General features: G+C 33.6%; 1 protein-coding gene across 9 annotated transcripts in view; it reads left to right on the forward strand.

Annotated features, from left to right (window-relative positions):
* Window positions 1-15,745, forward strand: part of DNAJB4 (DnaJ heat shock protein family (Hsp40) member B4) — a 49,127-nt gene extending 33,382 nt beyond the window's left edge. For 7 of the 9 annotated variants that reach the window (XM_036349903.1, XM_036349904.1, XM_036349905.1 and 4 more), the window contains 3 exons: window positions 4,581-4,868; window positions 12,511-13,079; window positions 14,505-15,745. In XM_036349903.1, the coding sequence (XP_036205796.1) occupies window positions 4,658-4,868; window positions 12,511-13,079; window positions 14,505-14,738 (1,014 nt within the window). In that variant the 5' untranslated portion in view covers window positions 4,581-4,657 and the 3' untranslated portion in view covers window positions 14,739-15,745. Of the gene's footprint in view, window positions 1-4,326; window positions 4,869-12,510; window positions 13,080-14,504 lie in introns of those variants that run through there. The other 2 variants (XM_036349910.1, XM_036349902.1) reach the window with 2 other exon arrangements.
* The last annotated feature ends 1,075 nt before the right edge of the window (window positions 15,746-16,820 follow it).

Here is a 16,820-nt window from a genome sequence, read left to right on the forward strand (position 1 = left end):
ATCATTTCTTTTTTAAAAAATATTTTATTCATTTTTTTACAGAAGGAAGGGAGAGGGATAGAAAGCTAGAAACATCAATGAGAGAGAAACATCAATCAGCTGTCTCCTGCACACTTCCTACTGGGGATGTGCCTGCAACCAAGGTACATGCCCTTGACCGGAATCAAACCTGGGACCCTTCAGTCTGCAGGCCAATGCTCTATCCACTGAGCCAAACTGGTTAGGGCTGAAAAATCACTTCTTTAACATATATTGTAACTTGCCTTCAGTCAGAGATGACCTATTCTCAACATGAGAACTTGACCTTATAAACTAAATATTGAGAAGAATATGATTCTTTGTAACTTTCTTTTAATAAAGGAAATAATTGTGTTTTCATGGAATAATCTCATCAGGTTTGAGTAGTAAGGTAAAAATTTAAAAATACAAACATGGCCCAGCCGATGTGGCTCAGTGTTTGAGTGTCGACTTATGAAACAGGAGGTCACAGTTCAATTCCTGGTCAGGGCATATGCCCAGGTTTTGGGCTCAATCCCCTGTGTGGGGCATGCAGGAGGCAGCCATTCAAAAATAGATGTTTCTATCTCTCTCTACCTCTGCCTTCCTTTCTGAAATAAAAAAGTATATATATTTAAAAAAATACAAATACTAGTTTCATCTTTGTTGAAAATATAGCAGACCAGCTCTGGCTGCTGTGGCTCAGTTGGTTGGGTGTCATTCAGTGCACCAAAAGGCTGACAATTTGATTCCTGGTAAGGGCACATGCCTGGGTTGCAGGCTCTATCCCCAGGTAGGGGGTGTACAGGAGGCATCCGATCAATGTTTCACTCCCACATTGATGTTTCTCTCTCTCTCTCTCTCCCTCTCCCTTCCTCTCTAAAAAAAATCAATGAAAGATACTTTAAATAGCTATAAAGGAGCCTTAAAGGTATTTCAGGAAAAAAAAAATAAGTTACAAACTCTAGCTAGATTTTGTTCTCAAATTTTCTGTCACACATACACATACCTGTAATCCTATATAATAAAGAGGTAATATGCAAATTGACCATCACTCCAACACACAAGATGGCCGCCCCTTGTGGTCAAAGATGGCCACCACAAGATGGCCAGTAGGAGAGGGCAGTTGTGGGCGATCAGACCAGCATGGGAGGGCAGTTGGGAGGTACCAGGCCTGCAGGAGAGGGCAGTTGGGGGCAATCAGGTCGGCAGAGGAGGGCAGTTAGGGACAATCGGGCTGGCGGGGGAGCAGTTAGGCGTCCATCAGGCTGGCAGGGGAGTGGTTAGGGGAAGATCAGGCTGGCAGGCAGAAGCGGTTAGGGGCAATCAGGCAGGCAGGCAGGCGAGCAGTTGGGAGCCAGCAGTCCTGGATTTTGAGAGGGATGTCCAACTGTCTGAGAGGGCAGTCAGATATCCCTCGAGGAGTCCCAGATTGGAGAGGGTGCAGGCTGGGCTGAGGGACACACCCCGCCCATGCACGAATTTTGTGCACTGGGCCTCTAGTATCAAATAAGCAGGGATTTATGTGATTTCTAAATAATGTTGCAAATAGACTCTATTTTAGGTTTCCTTTTTCCTTTTCATTTTGAAAACAAATGAGTTTTATTCACATTTTTTTCCTGCTCCATTTTCCCAAAAGGCTGCCACTACTGTTCCCTTTATATATTCTATTTTTGTTATGATAATTATTTACAGGGATGATAATTGCTTGCCTCCTCCACCCCTCAAAAAAACCCACATTTATTTCATGCAAACTTGGATGACGAATATTTAATGTAAAGTGATTGTGTAAGGAAATTTCAACCCCTAAGTGAATGTAAGTGTGAAATGTCTCTAAAATATTATGTAGTTTAAAAATGATCATATTGACCCATCACCCTATTGCATCTAATTGCAATGATTATATTTGTATATATAATCATTTTATCCTATGAATTACTTTCTAAGGACAAATTTCCAAGTATGTTATATACAGGGATTTTAAAACCACTTTTAATAACTGTTCCCAAATATTTGAAAGAATTATTTACAAAGCTATTACTCGCCCTCGCCGGTGTGACTCAGTTGGTTGGAGCACCGAGAGGTAGCTGGTTTGATTCCTAGTCAGGGCATATTCCTGGGTTGTGGGTCTCCAGTAGGGGGATTCATGCTGCTCTCTCACATTGATGTTTCTTTCCCTTTGTCCCTCGCCCTTCCTCTGTCTCTAAAAATCAATAAAAATATTTTTTAAAACTATAAGCGTAAAAGTATCTGGTCATTTTGTCAAAAGCTACTAGGTTATTTTATTATTTGAAGTCTTAAAAATTATAATTGTTTCCTTATTAACTTGAAATTTCCAATTTGAGGTGAATTCTGGCCTTTTGACTTTACCACTATTATTCTTTTATGTGTTTAAGATATTTGAAGAACTATGAAAATCCTTTTATCATCCTTCTCTATGTATGGAGAGCCTGATTTCTTTTCATTTGTTAATAAATAATTCATTTCTCAGAAATGTGAAAAACCTAGTCTTTGGGTTTTAAACTCATTAAATATGCCAAGTCCTTATAATATTTCTAGCTCTCTGAAAATTATCAAATAAGATGAAAATTTACTTTTTTTCTTCTCAGTGTTACCCAGCAGAATAATTTAGGCTTTTCAGGGATAGTAATGTCAGTGTTCCTTTGGTAATTAATTGTTGATCCCTGCACTGGACTCCAAGTTGCTTTTTTTTTTTTTTTTTTTTTAAGTAGGAGTCTTAAAGTGACTTTGTATATTAGTAGTGTTTTCTATGTATTTTGAATTTGAAAATTTATCTTTTGACATTAAGTATTTCTTGATGGGACTAAAAATTTTGTTGAATATCTGACAAACCTCTATAACCTGTAACTAGGCTAGATGGATGTTATAAATTTCTAATGTCAAAGTGTTTTTAAAATAGAGAGTTTTGAGAAATAGGAAAGCTATCAGAATGCACAAAAATGGACATCTGAAAGAATTGCTGAATCATTAATGTAAAGCAATTTGGCATATACAGTAGGTGTTCCCATACCTTAAAAGGTTAACACATGATCATCACCTTTTCACTATACTCTAAACATTATGTACATTTACTTTTCTGCATAAATGTTCTTTTTTATTTTAAGTTTACAGACTTAAGATACTTAAGTATAAGGCTCTATGTAATTTTTTTCTATGCAATTTTTTTGACATTTTCTTATTAATCCATCTTTCAATATTATATTAGGAATAGGAACACTTTGAAAAGATGAGGAAACCATACAGGAAATAAGAGATTAGTTATATACATTTAAATTATGACTCATAAATATCCAAAATATATAAGAGCAGACATCAAAAGGGTATACAAGTGATATGACATAAAATTTGTTGATAAATATACCAAACTACAATAAATAAATAAACATATATTCCTAAGAAAAAAAGGATTAGAAGGAAATACACTAACATTTAGCAGGGAATTATCTAAAGTGGTATGATAGGGATGTTTTTATTTTAATCTTTTTCCTTTCTGTTTTCCAAAATCTTTAACAATAATTTATATTTATAATTAGGGAAAATGTGTTCTTAAAAGAAAAAATATTTCTCATACTATTGCCCCAAAAATAGCATATCCAGATTTTAAGCTGATCCAGTTAAGGTCTTGAAAGAAACATGAGTATTTACTGTTGGTAACCTGATACTTTTCTCCTCTCTGTCCTGCAGCACAAAAGGTCTTCAGTGACTCTAAGGAATTAGAGGTGTCTCGTTCTATTTTAGTTGAAGTAACTAAAATCAGATATGAAGATTTCATAAATATTAGTTTGCCAGAACTATTAACTTTTATTTATATAAAAAGACCATTTAAAATCATTAGCTAAAATAATATTTAAGTCCTCTAGTTATTTTTAAAATATTTTTTTGAAGTTTATGATATAGCCTTTTTACAATGTGAAATTTGTATATTGACTTATAGCATTTTGATTGATAAACCCCAGGAATTTTGAAAATGACACATTTTTTGAAAATTTTAATTTAGACAAACCATATGTTAGTATTGTATATCTTACACTTGAATAACTTGAAATTGAAGTGAAAATACCTAAAATAAGTACCCATGGGTACTTTTATTTGCATAATAAGTTTAACTTATTTTAAGATAGGATGCCTAATAGCTATAATTATTTTTGTTACTTTTCACCTAGAATGGAGTAAATAAAAAAACGTAGTTATGACATTGTATGCTGAAATATTGGTGTCTTAATCTACTTGGCCTCTTAAAAAGGAAATACAGATGGTAGAGCCAGAAGGAAAATGAATAGTTAATCGTGGAGGAGGAGAAAACCTAGCTCAGATCTTTGACTAGCGGCAGCTGGGGAAGTGACGTCCTGTAGCATTTGCTGTTCTAGAAAGTACAGAGACACGTAGTGAGAATGGGAGGATCTAGAAGGCTGTCTCCTGTGTAGTGTATATTTATCTGTAAGTGAGCTGTTGGGGAAGGAATTAAATACGGATATGCTGTCTGCTTGCTGCCTTAAGACAGCGAGGCTGAATTGCTAATTGCTTTAACTTTTAAAATACCCTGCTTGGTTTATTTTCCTTAGAATCCTTGTATTGCTAAGACTGGGGACGCAGTTTTCTTTCACAAAGGGAAATCTAAGTTCATTTCAAGGCATTCGAAATGGGGAAAGACTATTATTGCATTTTGGGAATTGAAAAAGGAGCGTCAGATGAAGATATTAAAAAGGCTTACCGAAAACAAGCCCTCAAATTTCATCCGGACAAGAACAAATCTCCTCAGGCAGAGGAAAAATTTAAAGAGGTCGCAGAAGCTTATGAAGTATTGAGTGATCCTAAAAAGAGAGAAATATATGATCAGTTTGGGGAGGAAGGTAAGAATTTGGTGTCTATCTTTCTGTCTCTCCAGCTCTGTGTCTCTTTCTCTCTCTCCCCGTTCTCTCTCAGCTTTCTGGCTGTCATTAAATTAAACCATCAGACATATCAATGTAGAAGGATAAATAATGGATAAAAACAAAATTTATCTCTGATGATATGAATGAATATTACATAGCTGTCAATCAAATATACTTGGTTGCCTTTTTTTAAGATTTTGGCATTTTGTAATATCCGTATTCTACCACTAGATTTATATTGTTAACATTTATATTTGAAAAGGAACCTTAAATTCTCATACACATTAATGAATTGTGTCAAAAGTCTTATGCAACCTGTTTTATTTTTTAATGAGTTTTCTGCCAGAACCAGTAAAGATCCTTCAATCATTTAAAATCTTAAGACTGGCAGTTCAAATTCTGGTTAGTTTCTATTTTATTCACAAAAAAGAAGTTTTTTGCCTTTCTTATAGCAAAGCTAGTTTAGCTTGAACAAGAGAAAGTCGTCTCTCTGAGAAGAAGGCCTAGGCATTTAGCTCTAGTTGTTTTTGGCATTCCGCCTGGAGAGGAAAGAATTTTCCTGATGTCATAAAATACCAGAACAAGTTTTTAGCTTAATTGTAAACAGTAATTGTTGCCAAGAAAATGAGATCTCAGAAATACAATTTTTGACCTAAAATGGCCACTTAGCATAATTATTGATTTACTTTTAGGTAGCACTATTTCCTTTGACATTTTACTCTCTAGCTATAGAGAAAAGCATGATAACTTCCCTTTCCTGTCCCTGCGGTACTTTTGTTTCTTGCATTGTGAGATCAGAAACTAGTTGAATACAGTAGATGAGATATTTTAAGATTATTTTATCAGTCTAGATTTTAAATTAAGTTTGTCATCATCTCCATAGCTGTAAAGTAAGTCTGTTTTAAATTGCTAATTAACAACAAAAATACTTTAATTCCTACATTTTTAAAAATCAGAACTTAAAGTTATTTTATTTTCACCCAAAGTGTTCTCTTTTAAATTCTTATAAATTATGAAAGTTTAAGTTATGAAAACTTTTCTGTTATGTCTTTGCATTCTTTATTGCATTTAATGTTAACTTTTTCTAATTAGAAATATATCCTAAAACAGTGAAAAAGTGACTATTCATTTTAAGTTAAAAATTAAATTTAGATAAGCAGGGTGATTATGTATTAAGGCTTTTTTCTTTGTCTTATTTTTCTTTTTGGTCTGAGTTGCCAAAAATAGCAGCTTTTGCTGCTAGCTTTGGTGTGATGAGGACCTGCATTGTCAGGTTCCTATAAAGTAATATTGAAAAAGGCAAATAGTTGGCAGTTTAATCTGCTTGCTCCTGTGGCCACACTACTCAAAATACTATGGTTCGGTTCATCATAAAAGCTAAGCAGGATTCTCAGGTACTACTAACAGTGTACTATTTCCAAAGAACTTATTTTGTAAAGAAATCCATAAATAGAGGGGATAAATGGTGATGGAGGGAGACTTGACTTTTGGTGGTGAACACACAATATAATATGCAGATGATATATTATAAAATTTACACATGAAAACTATATAGTTTTATTAACCAAATCTCACCTCAATAAAGCCAATTAAAAATTTAAAAAGAGAAATCCACAAATATAAATTTCCATGGAAAACCAGATACCCACTGCTTTACTCCACATCTCATTGATAACTGACTCAGCCATAGGACTGAGAATATTTGTCTTCAGAAATTTCAAGTCACCAAATAATACACATTTTTTTTTGGTTTAACATTACCTTTTAGTAGTGTTTTTATTGAGTGATATTTCTCTAGTTTGATTTTTACTGATCGTCATCAGTGAGTGAATATAAAAACAACACCAAAAAAACAAACAAACAAACAAAAAAACTGAAGCGGGATCATCTATATACCCTGAATTTTTTTTTTCTTTTCGTTTTTATTTATTTATTTATTTATTTATTTTTTACCCTGAATTTTTGTTGTTGTTCTTGACTCAGATAATTTATATAACAATAGGTAATAGTAAGGGGGGGGGAATAAGTTTTTAAATAATATATTTTAAAGCTTTTCAATGCTTTAAAATATGTTATTCAGAAATACCATTTTCTAGTTATGCTACTTGAAAATAGTTAAAATAAAAGTTACTATATTTGATTCTTTTTAAAAAAATCGTTCTTTCTTTACAGAAAGGATTATATTTGCCTTTTATTCAGAATGTCTCATTCTTTTAAAAAAAATCCCTTTAGTTATAGTACTGTGAAAATGTGGGAAAACATTTTTCTCTTCGTTTTTCATATCTGTTCATGCCTGCAGGCCTGGTTCCATAGCCCTATGGCTTTCTCTAACAGTAACAAAACACTGAATTTTATGATTGGAGCCATTACTAATTTACCTGATGTACCCCCGCCCCCCAATTATTGCACTGTTTCAAGGCTTGGGACAGTGGGAAGGAACCATGAACTGAGAAGTGTATGAGTGAAACATGCTAAATTATGTATTTAGGAACTAAGAGAACCTAGTTACCCAGTTTGTTCATGGTTTGAAAATCTCTAATATCCACAATTTTAAATGCTGGGGTTTTAAAAAAATTATTGATTGATTTTTAGAGAGGAGAGAGAGAGAAAGAAAAGAGAGAAACATCAATTTGTTCCACTTATTTATGCATTCATTGGTTAATTCTTGTATGTGTCCTGACAGATCAAACCCGCAACCTTGGAGTATCTGATGCTCTAACCAACTGAGCTACCCGACCAGGGCCTTAAATGCTGTGTTTTTTTAAAGCTGGATAAAAATAGAGATGTTTTAAATTTATTATATGGCCCAGCAGTACTACTACTAGGAATCTATAAAAGAGAAATGAAAATATACGCCGACCCAAAGACATGTATGTGAATGTTCATAGCAGCATTATTTGTAATGGTCCCCGACTAGAGACAAGTCAAAAGTACTATCATTTGGTGAATGGATAAACAAAATGTGATAAATACTATGTATGTGCGAGCGTGTGTGCGCACGTGCGCGCGCGCGCACACACACACACACACACACACACAATGGAATACTATTTAGCAATTTAAAATTACCAATTTAATTAAGTCTGCTATATCATGGATGAAATTTAAAAACTATGCTAAATAAAAAAGTTGGATGTAAAAGACTATATAGGCTATGGTTCCATTTATATGAATTACATAGAAAAGGTAAATTTGTAAAGAAAGAAAGCAGATCAGTGGTTGCCTAGGGCTAGAGGTAGGAACAAGGATTAGCTACAAATAGCAACTAGAGATAAATGTTCTAATTATTGTGGTGATGGTCGCACAATTCTATAACTTTACTAAACTCATCGAATTGTACATTCGATGGGTTAATTTTATGGTATGTAGTAAATAACGTTATTTTAAAAAACAGAAATTTTCCACATAGTTGAATCATTGGAAAACAAAAAACACCGAACTACAGAAATTTAAAATTGGATTTTGAATTAGTCTCTCTGAAAAAATTTAGGTGTAGTTCTGAATTGTTTAGTAGATGTCAACACAAGTTTGTATTAAAAGACTAAAAAAATTTTTTTAAGTAACACATCCTTATAGTATTCTAGTTCTCTAACATTTCTTTATGCCTTCTTTTTTTTTTGCTTGTTTATGGTTTAATCAATAACTTACTTTAAATACTGAAAGGTAGTATTTAGCCCTGGCTGGTTTGGATTAGTGGATAGGAGTGTCAGCCTGCAGACTAAAGGGTCCAGGGTTTGATTCCGGTCAAGGGCACATGCCCGTGTTGCGGGCTCGATTTCCAGAAGGGGGTGTGCAGGAGGCAGCTGATCAATGATTCTTTCTCATCATTGATGTTTCTAACTCTCTCCCTCTCCCTTCCTCTCTGAAATCAGTAAGAAAATATATATAAAAAAGGAAGGTAGTATTTATATGATAAGACTTTTATTTTGTACATTAATCTCTATACTAGCTTGCTTCTTCAGTTATTGTTTTAAATCAACTGGATCTTTTTATTTACTATATATTTCTAAAAATAAATAAATTGGGTTTTTATGAATCAAAACTTTTTAAAGGTTCTCATACTAGTAATTCTAAAACTTGCTATCAATCTGGATATTTACATGTTAAATCTCCTTAAAGTAAGAGTTATTAAAGTCTTATAATTTTTTTCTTTGAAGTCCTAATTCTTCTCCAATGCTGTTTCTTTTGATAAACTTTTAGTCAACTAACTGTTAGAAATCATTTTTATGGTATGTATCCCAAACACATATTTGTTTTTGGATTGCACATTGGTTGGTTGGTTGCTGTTTTTTTAATCCTCACCTGAGGATATGCTTAGAGAGAGAGAGACAGAGAGAGAGAGAAAGAAAGAAACAGCGATGTGAGAGAGAAATATTGATCTGTTGCCTTCCCTACACATCTCGACCAGGATTGAACCCACAGCCTAGGTATGTGCCCCAACTCTGAATTGAACTCGCAAACTTCTGGTGCACAGGACAATGCTCCAACCTACTGAGCCACCCAACCAGGGTGCTTAGTTGTTTTTTTAAATAATAGCAGTCTTTCTAAAGCACAGGCAGATGTTGTTGACTCTAAGAGTGCATTCCTTGGTAATACAAAGTGATATGGTATCTGGGAAACATTTTGGACAGCAGAAGGAATCCTGTTGAATTTTAAGATTTTCCACAAGCAGTTGAAATGTGCGTAATAAAAGAATTGACTGTATAGTTGATGACATGCCCATTATAATTCAAGTGCCCAGCAGTGCAAGTGATATTTGCATAATAATTCATGTTATATTGGAGCAGTATGAATTTTGGTTAGATTTCTCACAGTCATTATAGTAGCCTTGTCATATATCTGAGTGATGTAGTTGACTAGTGTCAGAGAAAATTTCAAAGCCCTGTTGGAGGCTTTTTGTCACCTTTGATACATGCCATTTTATACAGTATGTAAATCTCAGGAACTCTGTAATCCTGATAGAGTTACTATTTTTGGCAGAGGAGGAAAGGGATTTTAGGGAAAAGCCAAACCCATGATATAATAACTTTTTAAAATTTAAATTCTTTATTGTTTAAAGTATTAATATGTTTCCTTCTCCCCCACCTCCTGCTCATTGACCTCTTCCCGGCGTTTCCACCCCCCCAGCACATGCCCTTACCCCCCTACTGTCTGTGTCCATGGGTTATGTTTATATGCATGCATACAAGTCCTTTGGTTGATCTCTTACTCACTCCTCCTGCCTTCCCTCTGAGGTTGGATAGTCTGTTCAGTGCTTCTATGTCTCTGGATCTATTTTTGTTCATCAGTTTATGTTGTTCATTATATTCCATAAATGAGTGAGATCATGTGATATTTATCTTTCTCTGACTAGCTTATTTCACTTACCATAATGCTCTCTAGGTCCATCCATGCTATTGCAAATGGTAAGAGTTCCTTCTTTTTTTTACAGCAGCGTAGTATTCCATTGTGTTGATGTACCACTGTTTTTTAATCCACTCTCCTGCTGATGGGCACTTAGGCTGTTTCCAAATCTTAGCTATTGTAAATTGTGCTGCTATGAACATATGGGTGCATGTATTCTTTCTGATTGATGTTTCTGACTTCTTGGGATATATTCCTAGAAGTGGGATTACTAAGTCAAGTGGTCATGATATAATAACTTAAAATATTCTTTTCATGAATTCAGTATGGGCTCAAACATTTAGATTTTTGTCTTGCTGACAAAATTAAACTATTTTGGCAGCTAATTTACTCGATTTACTTTATTAACTCTGTTAAATTATTATACTGTGTTATATTTATGGGACAAAAGATGAAAGGATTGAGATAATTTAATGGTTTAGTCACATTGATCATGACCCTGAGTTGTATACATATTCTATCATTAAAAAAAAATCTGTTACTAGGTTTTTGTGTGTGTGTGTATTTTTTTTTAAACATTTGGAGCTATAACAATACCACTAAAATTTAACTAAAATAAGTTTGGATGAGCTGCATGTTAAAAGTTCTTGTCCTGTTTATACTTGTCATCCTGTTCCTACAAGGAATGTCTCTAACTGCTATTTGGATGTATTATTCAATACATATTTTGACAATTTTCTTATTATTATATTGCTCTTGGTCTCTCCAGATTTTTATTCATGTATGAAGGTAAAAATTTAAACACCAGCTAAGACTGTTGGATGAAGTAGAGTTCATGTATACCTTTTAATGGAATAACTCAAATAGAACAAGACATGCAAAACTAAGTCCCTTTGAAAGTATGCTTAATGATACCAGTAGAATTTATTATTATTAAATATCTCATCTATGTACATGTGTGATTTTGCTTCTGCCTCTTCTCTATCCTGACATTCAAGATATACCTTTTAAAGTTTCTATTTAGGAGACTAAGAATAGATCATTCCCTTTATGCAATAAACATGAGCATCTGTCATTTTTTTCAGCCCAGTATGCATTGAATAATGCAGAAATGAATAAAATATTTTCTGCCCTCAAATTACTACTATTTGAACATATTGGGATCTCTTAGTTAAATCTCTGGAATGTATCAGTTTTATAATTTTTAGATTCTGCTCCTGCTTGTTTTTTTGGTCAGGAATTCTCATAAAGCTCATTCAGAAAGTTTATTCATATTGTAATGATGTAAATCCTTGTCAGTATTGCTCCCTTAAAAGATCACTGTAATCCCACTGCTGCCAACAACAAAAAAAACAAACAAAAAAAAAAAAAAACAAAAAAAAAAAGAAAGAAAGAAAAAAGATTCCTGTACTATAGTTTGTGGGTTTTAGTAGGATCTTTCTTAGGTAGGTGGTGGTCATGATGCTTCAAATATATAATCTTTTGTAAGCTATATATTACTTAGTTGAGCCTAAAGAACAGGGTCAGAGGTTCACTAACTTGGTGGGTGAAACAGGTTGTCCATAATAGACAGAAATAACCAGTCCAAAGGCCTTATATATCAAGAGGATTTACAGCTCTTGATTTCAGTCTTCTTTTTAAATGGTGTTGAAATTAATCTAATCTCGTGGTATGCCTAGAGGAACAATTTTGTTATCTGGGATAGTGATAACAATATTAGTGTGTAAAAAACATTTTTTGTACTATTAAAGTTTTTCAGCTACAGAAAGAGTTCTGTTTTAATTTTTAAGCAGTAAAAGATGATCTGAAATAAAACTTGTTAATATCAATATGGTATTTTATGTTGTTGATTGTTGTGCTCATTGATGATAATGCTACTTAAAGATTTAGATTATACATTTTGCATTGATTACTGAAGACCTTTCAACTGACATCTGTTAAGAACTTAAACTTTATATACTTTAGGTTGTCAACCAGTAGCTTATGAGATAAGAGGTTCCAGACTTCTATTTTCTTATTTATCTGTGGAACAGTGATTAAGGGATAAATTATCATTAAAGATGGGTATTTGGAGGAAGAATTTGAAGCAAAAATTTTAACTTCAGATAGAATGATCTAGAGTTTTGTAGCTGTTCTGTATTTAGTTATAATGGCATTTCTGGCCAATTTAATAAATTACAATCTAAAGTTGTCAAAGTTTATTAGTAATGCAATTTTTGAAAGTTAAACTTTCAGTAGTTGAAAGCTTTATTCTAATCGTGCTTATTTCTTCACTTAGGGTTGAAAGGAGGAGCAGGAGGTACTGATGGACAAGGAGGTACCTTCCGGTACACCTTTCATGGTGATCCTCATGCCACATTTGCAGCATTTTTCGGAGGTTCCAATCCCTTTGAAATTTTCTTTGGAAGACGGATGGGTGGTGGTAGAGATTCTGAAGATATGGAAGTAGATGGAGATCCTTTTAGTGCCTTTGGATTCAGCATGAATGGATATCCAAGAGACAGGAATTCTGTGGGGCCATCCCGCCTCAAACAAGATCCTCCAATTATTCATGAACTTAGAGTATCACTTGAAGAAATATATAGTGGTTGTACCAAACGGATGAAGATTTCTCGAAAAAGGTTAAACCCTGATGGAAGGAGTTATAGATCTGAGGACAAAATTCTCACCATTGAGATAAAAAAAGGATGGAAAGAAGGCACCAAAATTACTTTTCCAAGAGAAGGAGATGAAACACCAACTAGTATTCCAGCAGACATTGTTTTTATTATTAAAGATAAAGATCACCCCAAATTTAAAAGGGATGGATCAAATATAATTTATACTGCTAAAATTAGTTTACGAGAGGTAAGTTAGTAAAAGCTAGGATTATGAAACCAAACATTTATGCATTTGATTTTAGGGAATTTAAATAATAGCTAAGATTTATTTAATGCTTACTACACATTATTTTTTAAATTATCCTAAGAATCCTCTGAGGTAGTACTGCTATTATACCTCTTTTATGAATAAAATTGTACATTCTAAGTTTAGTTACCTATATTAACAATTTAAATGCTAATTTTAAGTGCTACCTAGATTATGTACTATGAGGCCTAACGATGAATTAACTCTACTCTGTTTTTATAAGTGTGGTTTATGAGATCTGCATTGTAATCTCCTCACCTTAGTCCATGTGTAAGATTTTTAGTTTGGAGTAATTATATAACAAAAAAATGTGTTAAAGGACAAAATAATTTATAAGGATACTGATTTGGTACATGAGTTTTAATTTTGTTCTATTTTTAGGCATTATTTCTCAAGTTAGATTATAATCTAACAAATATGGCTATGTCAGTTCCCTGCTTAAAATTCTTAAATGACTCCACATAGCATCTATTATAAAGTTCAAACTCTTTAGCTTAACATAAAAGATCATTTTTAATCTGATTTCCACCCATAACTGTACATGCATTTCCCTAAGTTTGCTCTATTATTATCTTATATATATCTGTGTCATTGTCTGAGCTCTACTCTGTAGAACACTATTGTGCCCCACTCTGCCTCAATACCAACTATTAGTCCAATGCTTACTTTAAGCATTTGGTATTCCCAGAAGCTAAGAGGGTATGTTGGGTGCCTTTTCTCTCACAAAAGACTTCTGCACATATCACTGTGCCAACATTGTATTGTATTTTAATTACTAGTTTGCTTCTGTGGTCCTTGTGCATTCCTTGAAGTGGGGTTGGTATTCATGGTCCCTATATATGCTCAGCATCTATCAGGAATGTGTGGCATATAGTAGGTACTCAGTAAACATTTATTGACTAAAACAATAAATGTATTTTTTATTCTAACGTTTTCCCTCCAGAGAAGTAGGTAGTTGCTCCTATCATGTTCTTTCCAGCCCTGAATTTCTCCCTCTTTCTTCTCCCATTCCATCCCTGCATCTTGAATGTTGCAATAGCAGACTCAAACTGTCCATTTCAGTCCAGGGCAGTGTGAAAGACATGCTTTACTTCTTTCTTCCTTTTCCTTTCCTTCCCCTTCCCCTTCCCCTTCTCCTTTTCTTTTTTTTTTTTTTTTTTTTTTTTTTTTTTTTTTTTTTTTTTTTTTTTAGCATGCCTGCTTGTACATGTCCTAAAGGGATTTTTTTAATGGGGGAAATAATTTTATAATTATTGATATTCTTTTGGAGATTAAAATTTTGCCATACTGGTATCATCCTTTACAATTGGTAATATTTTTGTTTAGACTTTTAAGTTGTTTAATTTTATTTTGTGCACTTTTTAGGCATTGTGTGGCTGCTCAATTAATGTTCCAACAATGGATGGAAGAACCATACCTATGTCAGTAAATGATATTGTGAAACCTGGAATGAGGAGAAGAATTATTGGATATGGGCTGCCATTTCCAAAAAATCCTGAGCAACGTGGTGACCTTCTAATAGAATTTGAAGTGTCTTTCCCAGATTCTATATCCTCATCATCCAAAGAAGTACTTAGAAAACATCTCCCTGCCTCATAGAATGAAAAACTTTGCTACTCATATTTTGATAAGGCACTGAAAATATAAAAGGACTGGCTGTTTATTGATGTAGATGTGAATTCTGTATAAAGATGTATAAATTATTTTGAGGGTTCATTAAATTGCATGAATAGAGACGGGTCAAATAAATAGGCAAAAGGGATTTTTACAGTTAGAGATGAGAAATCATTCACTCTATTTTATTTCTCCCAAGTCAGAAATTTTTAGTATTTTGCTTACATGTAAAGTTTGTTTTTGTGGAGTTAGTAGATATATTTCTAATAAAGTACTAGACTATCCAAGTACTTTATTTCTTATATCTTTACATTATCAATGTAGTAGGCTCTCATTTATAATGGAAATTTAAATTCTTAACTAAGCTATACATGTGATATGTATTTCTAGAAAATAAAAACCCAAGTCATTTGGAAATGTGGTTAACTAGATTTAAATCACTATCTGAAATGCTGCTATAGGGCTGGTACCCATAAAAGAATATCCAAATGCATATGTTTCATCATTTTGATTTTTAAAATATGCTATAGTGTTTGTTAATAACATAGTTGTAATGTTCTTAAGATGGACCTTTTCTCCATAAAAAGGAAATTCATGGCAATTTATCTCCTGTGGAAATCCCAATTGTCTGAATTACTGATATTTTAGAAATAGGCTGTTTTTAAAATACCATATGTAATTTTATGCAAGTTGATTATATATCTTGGACTTAATAAATTATAGGCACATTTTATGGTCCACTAGTTTAAACTAGTTTGTTTAATAATAAATATGTTTTTAGAGGAAATGTTGTTACTTGGAATTAATTTTCCAATTACACAGTCTTCTATAACTTACTCATAATATGCTACATGTACCTTATGCAATTTCCCTAAAAAAGAATAAACTACCACTATGGTGTTAAGCCAAAATATGGGGAAAATAAACACTAACTGCTGCTTATGAATGATGTTACTACTACTTGTTATGCATATAAATATTTTACTTTTTCATATGCATAGATTGCATTTCTTAGGTGTTTTAATTTTTTAAAATATATTTACATCTAAAAATTGTTTTGTTTTCTGTTTTGTAACTCTAGTGAGAATGATGTTTTGAAACAGCATTTGGCTCAAAAGTAATTTTCAGGATGATGCACACACTCACAGGGTACACTGGATCCTGTCACTCTTTAGCAGAATATGAAATCTTCTTTTAGAAATTCAAGAAGTAGGTTGCAATCGCCATTTATTTTATGGCTTTATGGAGATACTAGCGGCCTGATGCACGAAATTTGTGCAAGAGTAGGCCTTTGCAGCTCTGGCTGCCTCAGCCACCCTCCCAGCCACGGGTTCGTCTGGATGGTTGTTCCGCTGTTTGGCCATCCGGTCGATTTGCATATTATGCTTTTATTATTATAGATAAGTCACATGACATAGCATTTACGCTTTTATTTTTTAAATTTATTTTTTTACGTTCATTATTTTAAAGTCTATGGTTTTAGGACAGGGGTCCTTGAAACTTTTTAAACAGGAGGCCAGTTCACTGTCCCTCAGACATTCCACACATGCGCACTGCGGGCCAGGGAAGAGTCGGCTGCTAAACAACAGGCAGTGGCGGCAAAAACACCTGGCGGGCCAGATAAATGTTTTCGGCGGGCCACATGTGGCCCGCGGGCCATAGTTTGAGGACCCCTGTTTTAGGATATTCACAGAGTTATGCAACCAACCATTCTCTATTTCTGAAACATTTAAATCACCCCCAAAAGAAATCCTATATCCATTAGCTCTCACCTTCCATTCCTCCAGCTCCTGACAAACACTGATCTACTTCTGTCTCTATGGATTTGTCTATTCTGAACATTTCATATAAATGGGAGCAAATGATATATTACTTTTTTTGCTTGGCTTCTGTCACTTAGCCATAATGTTTTCAAGATACATCCATGTTACACTATGTATCAAGATTTCGTTTCCTTTTTTATAACAATAATATTCCATTGTATGGATATACCAAAATTTGTTTAACCATTCATTAGTTTATAGGTGTTTAGGTTATTTCCACTTTTTGGCTATTATTAATAATGCT

The sequence above is a fragment of the Myotis myotis genome, unplaced genomic scaffold, assembly GCF_014108235.1.
Source record: "Myotis myotis isolate mMyoMyo1 unplaced genomic scaffold, mMyoMyo1.p scaffold_m19_p_2, whole genome shotgun sequence".
Taxonomy (NCBI): domain Eukaryota; kingdom Metazoa; phylum Chordata; class Mammalia; order Chiroptera; family Vespertilionidae; genus Myotis; species Myotis myotis.